Source organism: Heteronotia binoei, chromosome 21 (genome assembly GCF_032191835.1).
Source record: "Heteronotia binoei isolate CCM8104 ecotype False Entrance Well chromosome 21, APGP_CSIRO_Hbin_v1, whole genome shotgun sequence".
In the NCBI taxonomy this organism is placed as follows: domain Eukaryota; kingdom Metazoa; phylum Chordata; class Lepidosauria; order Squamata; family Gekkonidae; genus Heteronotia; species Heteronotia binoei.
Window position 1 is genome coordinate 176680501 of NC_083243.1, and position 17341 is coordinate 176697841.

General features: G+C 47.2%; 1 protein-coding gene across 3 annotated transcripts in view; it reads right to left on the reverse strand.

Annotated features, from left to right (window-relative positions):
- STK36 (serine/threonine kinase 36) overlaps positions 1-14597 on the reverse strand; it is a 28854-nt gene extending 14257 nt beyond the window's left edge. For 2 of the 3 annotated variants that reach the window (XM_060261944.1, XM_060261942.1), the window contains exons 1-19: positions 14459-14597; positions 14136-14276; positions 13219-13296; positions 12659-12789; positions 12322-12571; positions 10627-10720; positions 10338-10507; positions 10054-10247; positions 9669-9783; positions 9409-9552; positions 8198-8377; positions 7457-7554; positions 6658-6763; positions 5697-5838; positions 3627-3754; positions 3047-3151; positions 2277-2372; positions 1673-1767; positions 571-634 (exon numbers count right to left, since the gene is read on the reverse strand). In XM_060261944.1, coding sequence (XP_060117927.1) covers positions 571-634; positions 1673-1767; positions 2277-2372; positions 3047-3151; positions 3627-3754; positions 5697-5838; positions 6658-6763; positions 7457-7554; positions 8198-8377; positions 9409-9552; positions 9669-9783; positions 10054-10247; positions 10338-10507; positions 10627-10720; positions 12322-12571; positions 12659-12789; positions 13219-13296; positions 14136-14276; positions 14459-14542 — 2415 coding nt within the window. In that variant the 5' untranslated portion in view covers positions 14543-14597. The remainder of the gene's footprint in view (positions 1-570; positions 635-1672; positions 1768-2276; positions 2373-3046; positions 3152-3626; positions 3755-5696; positions 5839-6657; positions 6764-7456; positions 7555-8197; positions 8378-9408; positions 9553-9668; positions 9784-10053; positions 10248-10337; positions 10508-10626; positions 10721-12321; positions 12572-12658; positions 12790-13218; positions 13297-14135; positions 14277-14458) is intronic. The other variant, XM_060261943.1, reaches the window with a different exon arrangement.
- Positions 14598-17341: the final 2744 nt, after the last annotated feature.

Here is a 17341-nt window from a genome sequence, read left to right on the forward strand (position 1 = left end):
CCGCAGAACCTCTGAATATGTAGGGTTGTCTCTCCTAACTACTGTTTAAATTTAGCCAGCTCATCTGCACCCGGAGTGAGTAGAAGGGCTTGCAAATCAAGACTTACGATGCATAACAGCATGCAAGCTCTTGAGTTTTCCAGAATTACTTTAGGCTAGATATTAAAATAGTTTCTCTTTGCTAAAAGTTCTTTTCAAGTTTTACTCTAGTTCTGCAGGATAAGTGGCTAGAACAATTCACTGTGCCAAGTTTTTTATTTGCAAGGAGTTTTGTTTCATGGGCTAGCATTTGACCATGGTACAGCCACATACACAACCCCGTACATCTGCACAACTTTGATATAGTCATCATTGATCAGTTATGTTATGTTGTGTTTTTATATCAGGGCCACAGTAATGATAAAATAATCCCAATTTCTAAATGAATTGCCCTTCTTCCTGGCACACGGGGTAGATGCTCTGAAGAGCCACAGGTAGCTTCTGAGCAACTGAGTATCACTGATATAGAAAATTCTACATTTTCCCCCCAAGAGTCAGGTAGCAGGATATTCTATAGGCAGGATAACTTACTAAAACAGAGGTAGCTGCTACATGGTTGAAAAGCTCTGTGGTCTCTTTCAGCACAGTATCTGACCTGAAATAACATGAAGCAACAGCATTAGAGGGATGAAGCATATTTTCAAAATGTGGCTGGGGAGGGGTTACGACTTAGTGGTACAGCATCTGCTTTGCATGCAGAAAGTCCCATGTTCAATGCTCAACTTCTCCAGTTAAAAGGATCCAGAAACAGGTGATTTGAAATACCTCAATTAAGATACTGGAACACTGCTGCCAGTCTGGGTAGGCAATACTCCTGATCTTCATTCATTCTAATGGTCCTAGTTCCTGTCATCCACATTTCTATCTGTTACTACTACAGTGCCTCAAAAGTTACTACTATACAGTGTCACCTAAACCTCCAGTGGGCTGAAGGGGAAAGGCCCACCTACTCTTCCTTCTCAAATCCATAACAAAAATTAGATAACAATGAAATCCACTTTCTGGAAAATAAAGCATTGTGTTAGGATGTGCATTTTAAAAACCAAATTTTAACAAGTTTTTAATGGGGAGGGACTGTGGCTCAGTGGTAGAGCATCTGCTTGGGAAGCAGAAGGTCCCAGGTTCAATCCCTGGCATCTCCAACTAAAAAGAGTCCAGGCAAATAGGTGTGAAAAACCGCAGCTTGAGACCCTGGAGAGCCGCTGCCAGTCTGAGAAGACAATACTGACTTTGATGGACCCAGGGTCTGATTCAGTATAAGGCAGCTTCATATGTTCATCTGTTTGGGTGATCAGTTCTGAAATCTGAAAGGAGTTTTGCGTCAGCCCCACTCAGGCACTCTACAAGAACAAAAAGGAATGCACACCATAATGTGACTTTCCTTTAACCTTCACAGCACATTACCCTTTGGCCAACACAATGTGGTCCCCACTGGACAACTGGTGTGTTTTATGACAGTCCTCACAATAAGAGAGATGTAGGAGCATTCTGAACCTCTCCAGAGATGTATGGATCCTTCTCTCTTAACATGCATGGTACTTACTGAAGGCCGTTCCCTTCCTGCCAACCAATACTAAAATAAAATATCTGCTAGCCTCCTGGAAAGAATCTGAATGGTAGATACAACACTTACTGTGGTGGGAGACTCTGCAACTGGAGAAGCAACAGAGAAAGAAGTCTCAAGGAAGCTTCATAAGCCTGTACTTGTGCCTGTTTATCCAATGGAACCTTTCAATGAAATAAGAACATTGTGCTCATTCCTTTTCCATCACATATGCTGTGCAAATGGTGGCTGCTCAATGTGTTTCCCACAGTGCTTTACTCCACTACAAAATCATGGATATGCTACTGCCCTTTTTCAAACCAGACTCACTCCATGTTGGCTTTCCCACTCCCCCACTTCATTCTCCTCAGTGCCATATCTGACTCTCAAACTCTGCCCACATTCCCCCCATCAGTCTATGCTGAGTAGCAAGAAATCTAGCTGAAACCTGTCCAGACTCTCCAAGCAACAAGGAAATTATTTATTTTGTGGAATTTTTATCCTGCCCTTCCTCCAAGGTGCTTAGAACAAGATACATGGTTCTCCTCTTCTCCATTTTATCCTCACAACAACTCTGTAAGGTAAGTTAGGGGGAGAGAGAGAATAACTAGCGCAAGATACTTTTCACCAGGAAGCAGGGATTTTAAAGCAGGTCATATCCAACATTCTTATCACTACACCAAACAACATCCACCTTGCCTTGCAGATGGTTGATCAGGGAACTCAGCACTTCTTGAGTTGCTACAAGATAGCAAAGGTTCTGACTGACATGGCAACAGGCATACAGGACCTGGGAAACAGAAAGACAGAAGAAGAAGATGATATTGGATTTATATCCCGCCCTCCACTCCGAAGAGTCTCAGAGCGGCTCACAATCTCCTTTACCTTCCTCCCCCACAACAGACTCCCTGTGAGGTGGGTGGGGCTGGAGAGGGCTCTCACAGCAGCTGCCCTTTCAAGGACAGAGGCTAAGAGCGGCCTACAATCTCCTTTCCCTTCCTCCCCCACAACAGACACCTTGTGAGGTGGGTGGGGCTGGAGAGGGCTCTCACAGCAGCTGCCCTTTCAAGGACAGAGGCTCAGAGCGGCCTACAATCTCCTTTCCCTTCCTCCCCCACAACAGACACCCTGTGAGGTGGGTGGGGCTGGAGAGGGCTCTCACAGCAGCTGCCCTTTCAAGGACAACCTCTGCCAGAGCTATGGCTGACCCAAGGCCATTCCAGCAGGTGCAAGTGGAGGAGTGGGGAATCAAACCCGGTTCTCCCAGATAAGAGTCCGCACACTTAACCACTACACCAAACTGGCTCTCCAGAAGAAGAACGAATCACCAAATATCATTTCTCTCATCCTCAGCCAGGAGGAGGGAGGTGACAGTATAAAGCCTGTTGCCTCAAAGGCTAAGGTGGCCTGGCCACTTCTTCTCTAACCCACACAGAAATAAAGAAACACAGGCAAACACATTACCTTTAGGCCAGTAAAATAAAAGGCTGGGTGCTCAAGTCTTGCAAAGAGTCTGGGCAGCAACTGGCTGCCTTCCTCAGTGAGCTTCTCAGCTATTCGCTGGGAGATCTGCAAGGAAACCCCAATACAAATTTTCAATACTGTCAGAGCTGAAAGACTTGTAGCTGTCTAGCTGTGAGGGTAGGGGAGAGAAGAGGGCTCTGCTCTTATAGCAATATCTTGCAAACCTCAAATGCAGGAGCTGATACTGAAAGTCTGTTATAGCAATACATATTGATCTTTCCAGTGATGCACACAAAGCAATGGATTTGGAGTGTTATGAGTGTTAAATTCCTTAGCACCTCAGGGGGCTCAAATCGGATTTGTATCAAGGACATGATTAAACGAGTAAAGTAACGACAAAGTTGCCTCTGATCAATTGCAGAGAGAAAAATACCAGGCGATAGCTACAAGAGGACCCCTCATAATCCCCAGTGCTAGGACAAGTAGTGGAGACATCCTCTCACTTGTGACCAGTAGACACCACTTGAGGGGGCTAAGTAGTTGGTTGCTCAGGATAGTTAAATGCCAAGAAAACCCCCACCTGCTTTTTGGCTTTATGACATGTGTCATGCCCTCCTGGGATGCCACAGGATGCAGCTAGAGCTGTTGTAAATGCTGCTGCCAGGCATTCATTCTGTCCCTGCGCTGACTTTGCCTCCTTCGGTGACCCTGTTAGAGGTGGAGGAAGAACGTACTCTTTAAAAGTAAGATTTACCATATTAAGCAGATGTGGAAAGGAAGGTATCTATTACAATAGCTTACACTACAGTGGAGAGGATGGTCATGTCAAGACGTGGAACTTCAAACAGAGACGGATCATAATGTTGCAAAATTAATCCATTTATTTGAGAACAAACAGTCTTAGCAGAGTAGCAAGTTGAGTTTGATAACAGGCAGGGCTGAGTCTTGCCCTTTTGTACATTTCAAAGAGGGGAAACAATACAGTGTTCTCACACCCCTGGAGACAGTCGGCGCTTCCCATACTCTCTTATCTCTCTCCCAGGAAGCTACCCACTGGTTACCTTGAATATGCTAACTTCAAAGGCCCAGATGGCTTTTTAGGCCGAGTGTGAAATTCTTCTCCTTGTGGTTAGGAGTTGCCTTGGGGAAAGATGCATGTTACTGTTCTCACGGTTAGTAGAAGCAAGAAATACAGCATAGCAAGATACAATATGGGGTTAGTCATGTCAAGTAGTTACACTCTACCAGTTACAGTATTATATCTAAGTTACGCATCTGACAGGTACAAAGCTGGAAGCTTTTTAACACAGCGCTGGGACTGAAGCTCCTGAGGAACCACAAAGAACTTCACACTGCCTAGAACTCACATCCTCTGATTTGGAAGACTTATACCACACCGGAAAGGGTTGTCGTTCCTCAGTGGTAGAGTCCACGGTTTCCACACGATCAAAGGTCCTGTTTTTAAAGTATCTACAGCTCAGTCCCGGCATCAAATAAAAACCTGAGGTGATCCTCAGCTCAAATCGAGCCTTGCTCTCGTGACTGTAAATAAGAAGTAATCAGAAGGTAAAGAAGACTCACGCGAAGGAAAAGATAGTCCAGGTAGGAAAAACTGAAGATTAGTTCAAATTTTCAAAACTAGGAAAAAAGTTACAGCGCTGAAATAGAGAAACCATAACTAAACTGACAGAGAAGGAAACTGTCCAAACTAAATGCAAGGGAAGCAAAATTGGGCTAGGCTATGTAAGGGCCAAGGAACCAAATCCCATTGGAGGGTAATGGAATTCAGACCAGCCATTATCATCTTAAATGGAATTCAAAGTAAAGCCAGAAAATGACCAGAAAAAGATCAAAGTGAAGAACCTTCAGACTGAGGGGCATCACCGAAGTGATGGGAAGTCATATAATCGGTGGTTAGAATTGGATCATGGTCAGCGCCGGCCCAAGGGCACATGGCGCCCCAAGCAGCCACCCCCCTACTACCGCCCCCCCACTGCAGCACTGCAACACAGTGCCATGCTCTGTCACACTCCCCTGCCACCGCCCGGCGTGATCACAGCACACCGTGCCTGGGCCCTGCCAGCCGCAACGCAGTGTGCATCTTATCTTCCAAAGGATGCGTTGGAGAAGGCTTGGCTCCCCCTCCCCAAAGGGAGGGGGAGCGAAGCCTTATCCAGCTCGCCCTTCAGAAGATAAGATGCACGCCACGGTGCAGCCAGCAGGGCCCAGGTGCCATACACTGTGATCATGCCAGTGGGGGGGGAGAGGCAAAGGGAAGGGAAAGGAGGAGTGGGCGGCGGCAGGGGCAGGCAAACTAGGTGCTTGCCTTGGGCACTGGGAGGGAGGGGAGCCCAATTCATAGCCCCCACCCTCCCAGCGCCCTAGGCAACCGCCTAATTTACCTAGTGGGCAAGCCGGCCCTGATCATGGCGGTATCTTAAGCAAACTGGTTGCAAACCTCTTTGTGGAAAGGTAGAAGTGTGCTATAAATGTTTTTAAACAAATAACTGCAAAAGAAAATGAGCAGCGAAGGACTGGGAGACAGTGGCTGCTAACAGCCACAAAGAAACATGGAAAAACACATGTTCTTGAAGATGTGGGCATTTTGTGCAGCCCTAAATTATGCAGCTCCCTCTACAGCATTTATTACCTTTTAGGGCAGGTTGTTCAAAGCTGGCACCATGGCAGAGGGCATCCAACAGAAGCCGATGATCCTCAAACAAGCTGTTGTAGAAGGGGATGGAGACGGAGGGACAGGCGACATCCATGCTTTCACACAAGCAAGTAAAGCACTATGAGGGCAGGAGAGACACTGTTAAAATGCAGAGGGGATAGGACTGGAAAAAGCAGAGGAGATACTACCCAGATCCAAACGCTGAAATCTTGTTACTGAAATCAGAGTCGTTTTAATGGTCACAGAGATATGAGAAAGTGAGCGTCCGACAGGAACAACAGTAAAATATTTTAAGCACAATGATTAAATGTGCGATAAAGGGCTAGAAGATGAACAAAAAAACCCCAATGAGGAGTAAAAAACCTGGCCTTTACTCCTGTGTTCAGCTGCACTGTGCAGCTCTAATAATCACTTCTGAAGAGTGTAGAAAAATAAAGGAATGGGCAATAAAACAAATTAAGGGTTAGAAAACAACACCGCGGTGAAAATTTTAGAAGTACTCGCCCCTGTTCCCCAGATATATAAATTTTAGGCCCTCCAATGTCCGTATATTATTACAGATTATCACCTTAGCAAAGCCCTTGGTCATTATCCCTATCATCATTCTATACAGGTACTCCAAATGTCCCTAAAGTCTTGTTTGGCTCTTATCTTACCCTGTTACAAACTAGAGGCCCATGACAAATTACGAGACGGCAATACAGAAATCCCAGCTTTAGTTTTCATCGGGCTATATTTGGACCCCCATTCCCTTCTGATTAACTCGCAAAGACAAATGTTTAACTTATGCAGAGAGTTCCCCACTGCCACTTGTTTAAACATATTAAGAGAAGCAATAAAAAGGGATGGTTAAGGAAAGGATTAAAGAAAAGATCTTAAGGCAAGACGAAGCTGGATTGATCAGGGAAAAAAAAGGAGGTGAGGCACGCCCCCTTACCTTGAGACTCTGCTCTTGCAGTCTAAACTCTTGATCTGTGGGCTGAGTCAGCAGTTTCGGAAGCAAGGCTAAAAACTGACTAGCAGAACTATGGAATGCCTGAAGACTACAGAAAGACATGTGTTAGACATTGAAGATTAGCATTTTTACTTGGCAACTAGTTTAAGACAGGAACTCAAACTCTCTGACTCTTTGACCAGCTCAGTCCCTAAATAATAGCAGTCAACCACTGAGGGCTGATACACACACGGCAGACAACATGGACTGTCAACTAAACATGCATCAGAAGGTCTGCGCTTGGAACTGAATTCTCATCCACGTCTACACCCAATTCACATCAAGAGTGTGGTCCCTAGTGAGGCAAGCTTCTGCCTTCTCCTCCACACAGTTTTCACAACCTGGGAAGTCCCCACTGCGCCACCTTTTGTCCCACTAGGGGAAGCTTACTGAGGTTTTTCAACAGCAGCTCCCCACAGCCATTTCAAGTTAGGAAAACAGCACAGAAGGAAGGCTTAAGCATATGCCATAGTCCCAATCCAAATGAGGCCCAAAGCTACCTGGGAATTAAGTCCCCCAGCCAAGTACTCCCAAATCCATGTCTGGCAACAATCCATATGATCATAACGCGCGAATCAGTTCTTAGAGGTTGAATTTTGCATGCTTAATCTTCAGACTAAAAAACAGCATCAGGCATAACCACATCATTGGTGTCAATCTGCCTTAATTCCTCTTGCTCCAAACTGCTCCAAACAGAGCACACTGTCATTCCCCTCTGTACTACATTCACCTTGCAACTTACCTTTGCGTTTTTCCACCCCGTTCTCGGTTGAAATCGCTGACAAAGTAGGCTGACATCACAGCGATTAGGTCTATTAGCAGTGTGACATACCAGGGCTGCTATGGGACAAACAGATGTATAATTGGAGGGGAGGGATTTCAATTGGCTTGCGGCATAAGAAAAAAAACCCCAAGACTCAAACAGAACTGATATCTGCTGGGATCGTCATTTGCCTTGGAAGAAGGAAGAAGAGAAACTAGTTCTGAATGCAATGGGCTGTATTACAGCCTATAAAGACGCATAAATCTATAAAAGCCTGCTGCAGCAATCAGCATGGTCATCTAAATCCACGCAACACTAAATGCAGAATTTAATGAGGAATTTGGTTTCGTACTTTTACATTTCTAGGTCTCTCAAACACAACAATTCAGCAGTGCCATAAACAGAATCTGTGGAAAGCCCAGACGCCATGAAGCTTTCCAATGGTAAGGAGACGAGGTTCTATTATTCAGCCCCTCCTCCTCTTCGTAGTTTTGCATAACTGCCGTTCGCGACAAAATATCCTGAATTCTATGAACATCTTAACAATGCAGCTAAAATTAAGCATATTATATAACATGTAAGAAACACGGTCTTCTCAATAACCAGATCTATATATATGCTGCATGCATTATAGCTCCATAGATACACCGAAAGTGCACATACAGAAAGCCGCTAGCTATTCCCATGGAAGATTTCTTCTAGGGAGCTTCACTCCCCTACCTGCTTAACGTTGAAACTCTCTGAGATGCTTCCCGCTAACTGCATGAGGAAGTGGGGCAGTCCTATGTCACTGCAGAAGGTATACAACAGCTCGGAGTCACAGCGGGTACCTAGCAAATTGCCAATGACACGGAGAGCAGGACGAAGTTTAGATGCTCCTTCGAGCATCCCCTCCAGGACCTGGGCAAGGAGTAAAGATCAATAACTTACATAAGCACACAGTGTTTGTCAATACAAGTCAACCTGTGCCATAAGCAGTAATATTCCCAACATATCCCCACCTCAGCCCCTAAAATACTCTAGAAGTAATACATAGCCTCTTGATTATTCCCAATAGCATCCTGGCACCATCAGAATATCCTAAAATTCACAAAGTAAATATTACTACGACATTAGGAAACCATTTTATACTGAGACTATTTAACCCATTGTAGTTTGTTCTAACTGACAATAGCTCTAGAACAGGGGTCCTCAAACTACGGCCCGCGGGCCAGATGCGGCCCGCCGGGTTATGGCAAAATCAGACCGGAAGTGACGGTCGACCTAAACTCGTGTTAGCAATGCACACTTCCGGCACTGAGCTGAGGCGGCGGAGACAGAGTGTGAGGTGATACCGAGGTGAGGTGAGTTCCCAGGCCAGGGTGTGTGGTGTGGGGAAGGGAGAGAGATGCAGAAGACGGAGAACTGACGGCCCGCGGCCTTGTACAGTAACGGCAGTCCGGCCCTCCAACAGTCTGAGGGACAGTGAACTGGCCCCCTATTTAAAAAGTTTGAGGACCCCTGCTCTAGAAGGTCTTAGGCAAAGGTCCTTCCCAGCCTCGTGACTTTAGAAGCTTTTAACTGGAGATACTAAAAACTGAATCTAGGGCCTTATGAATACAAAGTATGTAATTTGAGCAAATATCTTTCACCTATATTTTTCACATCTCGTTCAATCACATGCTTCAGCCTTCCTTTCAGTTTCCCATCTCTACAAACTCTGCACAGTTTCTTTAAACCTGTCCCCTATATCACGGCCTATGAATCAGCTTACTCCTACAGATACTACCTGAACGGCCTAGAACTGATAAGAGAGAACTTGACAGTTACAGGGTTCCACTAATATTTCCACCAGTTCTTTTCTCCTCCTTCCTGCAAGATTATCTTACTCATATTCTGAACCACTGACCTACAGAACTATCTTTAAGTTCTCTTCAGGCACTACAACTCACTTGCTGACCAGAAGCTCTGAGCCGAGCGCAGATGCGCTGCACAAAGGTGATGTCCCCCAGAAGACTCAGTGGGACATTCAGCTGTACATGTGCAGGATCTGTGGCATCCATCAGGTGTTGCCACTCCTCATCGCTATCCAACTCCTAAGGAACAAGAGCAGGTCAGTAAAGCAGAGGCAGCAAACATCATGATTAGGATATTAGGAACGCACTTCCTTCACGCCTAAGCATAGGACTACGCCACCTGGCTGTTCACTCACCTCTGTCTCCAAATCTACAGTATCAATGCTACGTCTGCCTCGTGTCTTTACTTTGCCGCTTTCAGGTCTCACTTCCAGAAACTCCTTTTCATAATCCTGCGTGATCCGGTTCTCTCTGTTCATGAAGAGGGATAAGAAGCTGATATACGTGAAACTACCTTATAGTCAGACTGTTGGTACATCAAGGTCAGAAGTATCTACTCTGACCACCGCAAGCCGCCCAGGATCTCAGGTGGAGATTTTTCACATCACTTACTGATCTGTTTTAACTGGAAATGCAAGGGACTGCATGCAAAGCAGATGCTCTACCACTGAGCCACACCCCCTCCTGAGACTAGACAACAGCATGTTGTTTTCATCCTCAGTTCCAACCCCTTCTCCTCACCGAGGTGTGGGGGATGGTTCTCTTTGCTCCCACTCTGTTCTCGTTTCATCCAGAGAAGGGTCCCTCTGTTCTCCAGTGTTGGCAGTTGTTTTCCCTTGCTTGGTAGATATCTGACCAAGGTGACTTTTGTGTAGGTGGCCCTGGGCTCCTTTGGTGCTTTCTCCCTTAGACAGAGTTTTGTTTTTCACAAGTTCCTGGAAGAAGCACACGCAGCGTGTGATCAGTTACTACAGTTATGAATTCAGCATCCCCTAAGAAATCTCATGAAGGATGGCGCTCCTCACTTTTTTCCGGGCTTCCTGGGCCATCTTCTGCCGTGCTTTCCTCAGGATTTTTGATTGGCCGCTGTGAGGGGCCAGCGAATGTGTCTGCTGTTCTTTCAAGGCCTGCAGTTCAGGAGGTAGTTTGCTGGTGAAAGGATTGGCAATGCCTTGCTCCACTGTGTCATCAATCACTGCAAAAGATGGGTCCAATCAGTAAATGGGCTTGCTTGGACTGCGGCCAGCGAGAAAAAGCAGATGCAAAAGCCAGACTAGTGGAACACGGCAGTGAACAGGAGAAGCCAGTACTCACCAGTGACCAACCCAGCAATGAAAGGATGGTAGAGGAGCTCTGGCCAGGACAGGCGCTGACGAGGATCCTTCATCAGCAGGCCTTGCAAGAAGTTCTGCATATAGATAGGAGATGGTCATCAGCACATCCACAGACTATCTGCAGGAGAGCCAGTTTGGTGTAGTGGTGAAGCGTGCGGACTCTTATCTGGGAGAACCGGGTTTGATTCCCCACTCTTCCACTTGCACCTGCTGGAATGGCCTTGGGTCAGCCATAGCTCTGGCAGAGGTTGTCCTTGAAAGGGCAGCTGCTGGGAGAGTCCTCTCCAGCCCCACCCACCTCACAGGGTGTCTGTTGTGGGGGAGGAAGACAGCCAGTTTGATGTAGTGGTGAAGTGTGCGGACTCTTATCTGGGAGAACCGGGTTTGATTCCCCACTCTTCCACTTGCACCTGCTGGAATGGCCTTGGGTCAGCCATAGCTCTGGCAGAGGTTGTCCTTGAAAGGGCAGCTGCTGGGAGAGTCCTCTCCAGCCCCACCCTCCTCACAAGGTGTCTGTTGTGGGGGAGGAAGAGAGCCAGTTTGGTGTAGTGGTTAAGTGTGTGGACTCTTATCTGGGAGAACCGGGTTTGATTCCTCACTCCTCCACTTGCACCTGCTGGAATGGCCTTGGGTCAGCCATAGCTCTGGCAGAGGTTGTCCTTGAAAGGGCAGCTGCTGTGAGAGCCCTCTCCAGCCCTACCCACCTCACAGGGTGTCTGTTGTGGGGGAGGAAGGGAAAGGAGATTGTAGGCCGCTCTGAGCCTCTGTCCTTGAAAGGGCAGCTGCTGTGAGAGCCCTCTCCAGCCCCACCCACCTCACAGGGTGTCTGTTGTTGGGGAGGAAGGGAAAGGAGATTGTAGGCCGCTCTGAGCCTCTGTCCTTGAAAGGGCAGCTGCTGTGAGAGCCCTCTCCAGCCCCACCCACCTCACAGGGTGTCTGTTGTGGGGGAGGAAGGTAAAGGAGATTGTAGGCCGCTCTGAGCCTCTGTCTTTGAAAGGGCAGCTGCTGTGAGAGCCCTCTCCAGCCCCACCCTCCTCACAGGGTGTCTTTTGTGGGGGAGGAAGGTAAAGGAGATTGTAGGCCGCTCTGAGCCTCTGTCCTTGAAAGGGCAGCTGCTGTGAGAGCCCTCTCCAGCCCCACCCACCTCACAGGGTGTCTGTTGTTGGGGAGGAAGGGAAAGGAGATTGTAGGCCGCTCTGAGCCTCTGTCCCTGAAAGGGCAGCTGCTGTGAGAGCTCTCTTAGCCCCACCCACCTCACAGGGTGTCTGTTGTGGGGGAGGAAGGTAAAGGAGATTGTGAGCCGCTCTGAGACTCTTCGGAGTGGAGGGCGGGATATAAATCCAATATCTTCTTCTTCATCTTCTTCTTCTCTGTTGCTGAGGCAGACCCAAAAACTATCACTGCCCTCTCTCTCTAAGACAGATCTGAACTAACCCCTGCTGAGCTTCCCTTCAACAGTCTTATCTATCCCATCTCTGAAAGGTGCCTGGATGCCGAAGCAGCTCTCCCATTGTCTCGGCTGAGTAGACGTTTTTTTCCTCCAGGGACAAGACAGCCCCCTGTCTGTCACACCTACCACAAATAACACTAATAGAAATAAAATAACAACAACAACATTTATAAACCCGCCTTGAATTCAATGGCAAGAATGGGAAACAAAACGGAAGACGGTTACCTTGAAGTGGGGGCTCATGTTTTTAGACCATTTGATGGGGTCCTTGATAATCAGGCTGACCAACTGGAAAATGCTGTTGGTGTAGAAGGGCGGCGTCCCCACATACAGTTCATACAGAATGCAGCCTACTGACCAGAGGTCAGCCGTGTGGTCGTAGGGCTTCTCCTCCACAAGCTCAGGGGACATGTACAGCGGAGTTCCCTTAATAGATGTCAGCACCATGGTGTGGATGCTCATCGCACGAGCAAACCTTCCCGGCAAAGAAGGAACACATCAGATCTTTCCGTGCCAACTCCAGCGACTGGGAGGGAAGGGATTAGGGTCTTAAGGTACTTACCCGAAGTCACACAGCTTGATCACACCCCCCTTCCCCAGCAGGATATTCTGAGGTTTCATATCCCGGTGTAGGATGCGATGCGAATGCAGATAATAGAGTGCTGAAACTAGCTGAGATGCAATGTCCCGCACCTGAGAGACAAATGACGGGTCGAACACATGACAAAGGCCAGTTACCGGCTGTGATGAAGCTCCTCAGCTTCAGCACAAAGCTTCTGTTCTTTTCCTTATCTTGGCTGATGGCCCTCAATCGTAGACTGCAGCCCATCCCAAGACACATACACACACATGCCAATACACAGAATTCTACCTGTATTGGTTGTTCTGCCCCAGATACGGTCAACTGCTCTCCAACAGCACTGTTAACATTTTCATAATGTACACTTAAAAGGCAGCAACATAAGATCCAACAGCCTCATGCCCTTTACATAAATGCATGGCTTGTGGCCTAGCGGGATCTGAATTCCATGCTTCCTGAGGTCCTGTTACCATTCCTTCCTATAGTCATTCCTCCACTTGCCGAAGTACCTAATTTCTATTCTCATCACAGGTCACAATTACCTGTTCCTCAGGCAGGTTCCCATCATCTTCAAGGATCTGGAAAAGCTCCCCTTCGGCATAATCTGTTACTACCACCACCTGGAGGAGAAAAGCAAGATCGCAACGTTCTCATGAGTGTTGATTGGGGAGGGGGGGCGGCGGGGAGAGGTAGTAATATTATTGTTAAGGAACCTGCACTATTTGAAAGAAACAGAAGGTCACCCGCCATGAGGGAAAATTGTGACCACATCCTCAGTGCACCGAGAAGAGGGTGTGAAGAACACCTACAAACAATTTTTGCAAAAGGCCATTCTGCTAACAGATCTCGGCAAGTTAACTGATGCAGTCTCATAGCTTAACCTGAAAATCCAGCCATTCATAGACAGGAAGTTGTTATCCTGCCTGATACCTGATTCACTCTACCTAGCATGCAATCCTAAGCAGAGTTACATTCTTGTAAGTTTACCTACTGGGCTTCACAGCTGAGCAGGAATTTGAATCCAAGTTTTCAGTGCCCAAATCTAGCAGTCGAATCACAACAGCACACCAACTTTGCTGCAAAGGGACCCCAGCTTTAGATTCTGCCGGTGAGAGATGTTCTATCTCTCTCCTCGACCCTTTCAAGGGAATTTGCTTCCCTACAATAACAATAAAGAAATCTCAAAGTAAAATCTTTTCTCAGGCTTGGATCCTCTTGCTAGCTAGAATGGAGATGTATTGCCCCTCCTTTTACTATTGAGCACATTTAAATGAGTAGATTTAAAAGGGTATAGCTCTGTTTAGGAGTGCACTGCAAGGGTACGTACTGGGTTCTTATAGGAATATTACACCACCTCGTTTGTGCTGAAGCTCTAAGGGGTTCCCCCCCCCCTCACTCACGGACCTTTCACACAAACACTTTTTCTCATCCTGCACACTCGAAAACTATCGCCTCTCACCTCTTTGTCAGTCTCAAAACTGTCAAGCATTTGCACGATGTTGGGATGATGAAGCCCCCTCATTATCTCAATCTCTCGCTGCAAATTCTTCAGCTCTTTCTGCGATCGACCCACTTTGGGGATAAACTTCAAGGCCACCACCTGCCAGAAAACAATAACAACTTGGAAACATGCCACATGCTCCTTTCCCTCTTCTTCCTCTTTCTGCCCCTGAGAAACGAATTGTACGGCTATCCGCACTGCAGGCTCAGAGCACATTTCTTAAACCGCTCTCTTCAAAAACTGTCCAGAGAGGCTTATTCCCAATCAGCTTTTGTTCTTACCTGTGCGCTGTATTTGCGACGTCCCTTATATACCCTTCCAAAGGAGCCTTCTCCAATCACCTCCAAAACATGGTATTTCTCCATGATGGAAATATGGGGGAAAGAAGTGGATTTCTAGCCTGAAAGTGCAAAGATAAAGGTGTTGCCAGTTGTGGGAGTTCTCAAATGCCATTGCCTTGTTGGCATCTGCACATTTCACATCTCTTGTGATACTGTCCCCCCTCTTTAAGTTCTCTTCTCAGTCCCCACACGTCTGTCTGTCTGTCTTGAGCCTAGCCATTTGTCTAGCCTGACTGCCCCAAGTTTCAGATCCCCTGTTCATACCAAATCATTCTCGCTATTATTTTACCCCTCCCTTCCTCTAAGTTGCTATGGAAAGAACACATGCCTCTCCTTTTCTCCATTTGATTTTCACAACAATTCTATGACATAGAATGGGCTAAAGAAGAGGAGAGAGAGAGAGTGCCTGGCCCAAGTTTACCTACTGGGCTTCACAGTTGACCAGGAATTTGAATCCAAGTTTTCAGCGCCCAAATCTAGCAGTCTAATCACATCACCACACCAACTTTGCTGCAAAGGAACCCTAGCTTTATTCTGGCAGGGAGAAATGTTCTATCTCTCTCCTCCACCCTTCCAAGGGAATTTGCTTCCCTGCAATAGCAATAAAGAAATCTCAAAGAAAAATCCTTTCTCAGGTTTGGATCCTCTTGCTAGCAAGAATGCAGAAGTATTGCCCCCTCCTTTTTCTAGTAATACTCTCTTTCCCTGATTTTAGATTTCCATGAACAAGAAAGAGTCTCACGACTCCTTAAGGAATAATAAATTCCAATAGGCTGCATGTGTCTGTTATATTTTCGGAAGTTATTTTGAATGATAAACCGACACAGAGATGGTATATAAATAAATTCTGTGGTATAAACTATCAAGGAGCGACCTGTCTTAAAGAAGCCACTGCTTTCTTTGTCTCTTTTACCCAACTGGAATTTGTTGAGTAACCAGTACTTTGCAGCTGCATGTCAGTGAGACCCATTCATTAATATATTCATGTCTTTCTATTATTTATTAGCATGCATGGCACGGCCCACCCACAACTCGGGTGTATCAACAATCCAATGAGAAAACAAAACCGAAAATGTTCCATTCAACATTAAACACCACCAGCCCACAAGGGTGCAATTTTATGCGCATTTATTCGAGAGTATCACAGAATTGATAGAAACTGGCTTCCAAATAAACGGGCTCCGCCGGAGTAATGGGCTCCACCGCCAGCTTCTCCCTACCTTCTCCCGTTCACACCATCCATCCAACAAAGCAAAAGGTCGTCACCTACCAGCGCTCCTAGCTGCATTCTGAAGGGCAGCTTGTTTCAGTCTCGTTGCTCCTTTTCATTAATGGAGGGAGGGACAGTGGCTCAGTGGTAGAGCATCTGCTTGGTAAGCAGAAGGTCCCAGGTTCAACCCCTGGCATCTCCAAAAAAGGGTCCAGGCAAAGAGGTGTGAAAAACTTCAGCTTGAGACCCCGGAGAGCCACTGCCAGTCTGAGAGGACAAGACTGACTTTGAAGGACCGAGGGTCTGATTCAGTAGAAGGAAGCTTCACATATTCATATATGTTCCCTGCGGGGCTGATTTTCGCACAAGATGCCCCAGCGGGCGAGTTGCCCTGCCTCTTTTCAGGTTCCCTCCGCGGCAGACAGAAACCTTTCATTGATCCTGCCTGCTGCAGAGGGAATTTGAAGAGAGGCGAAGCAACTCGCTGGTCCGGGGTCGTTTGTGCGAAATCCAGCAGCAGCCCCGCAGAGAAGAGGACAGTGAGAAATCGGTAGGACTTTTACTCCCAACAAACGCATCGGGGGTCCGTGCTAGGGTTGCCATTCCCCAGGTGGGGGCAGGGGATCCCCCAGTTTGGAGCCCCCCCCCCACTTCAGGGTCATCAGAAAGCGGAGGGAGGGGAGGGAAATGTCTGCTGGGAACTCTGTTATTCCCTAGGGAGATTTATTCCCATAGAAAATCATGGAGAATTGATCTGCGGGTATCTGGGGGGGGGGGTGTGCTGTTTTTTGGGGTAGAGGCACCAAATTTTCAGTATAGCATCTAGTGCCTCTCCCCAAAATAACCCCCAAGTTTCAAAAAGATTGGACCTGGGGGTCCAATTCTATGAGCCCCAAAAGAAGGTGCCCCTATCCTTCATTATTTCCTATGGAAGGCAGGCATTGAAAAGGTGTGCCGTCAATTTAAATGTGATGGCCAGAACTCCCTTTGGAGTTCAATGATGCTTGTCACAGCCTTGATCTTGGCTCCACCCCTAATGTCTCCTGGCTCCACCCCCAAAGTCTCCTGGCTCCACCCCCAAAGTCCCCAGATATTTCTTGAATTGGACTTGGCAACCCTAGTTCGTGCGCTCTTTCAGTCTTACGTCCATCCATTCATACACCCGGATCTGAAATCTAATTTCGCACTAGAGCTTTAATCCTGGGTTTAACTCTGTCCCCAAACTGACTTTCTACACTAAAACCATAGAGTCATAAAGTTGGTTTCTCTGATTCTAGTGTAGAAACTAAGTCAGTTCGGGGATAGAGTTGAAGCAGGATTAAAGCTCTAGCGCGAAATTGGTCCAAGACTCACAGCCTACCCCGGCACCATCCGCGGGCTCACAATAAAACGCGCTGACTTCAGTGCCGGTGGAAGAAGTTGCGATTATCCTTCGCAGCAGGATGAGAAGAGAAGAGCTGAGCGGGCGGAAGGGAGAAGAAGAAATCTCCCCAGGGGGAAATCAGGCCGTTATTGGCGCATGCGCCCATCCACGGCGTCCCCAGTGTTGCCTAGCAACTCCCGGCGCCGGAAAAGAGCCCGGCTGAACTTGCAAGCGTTTCCGCTCTGAGAAG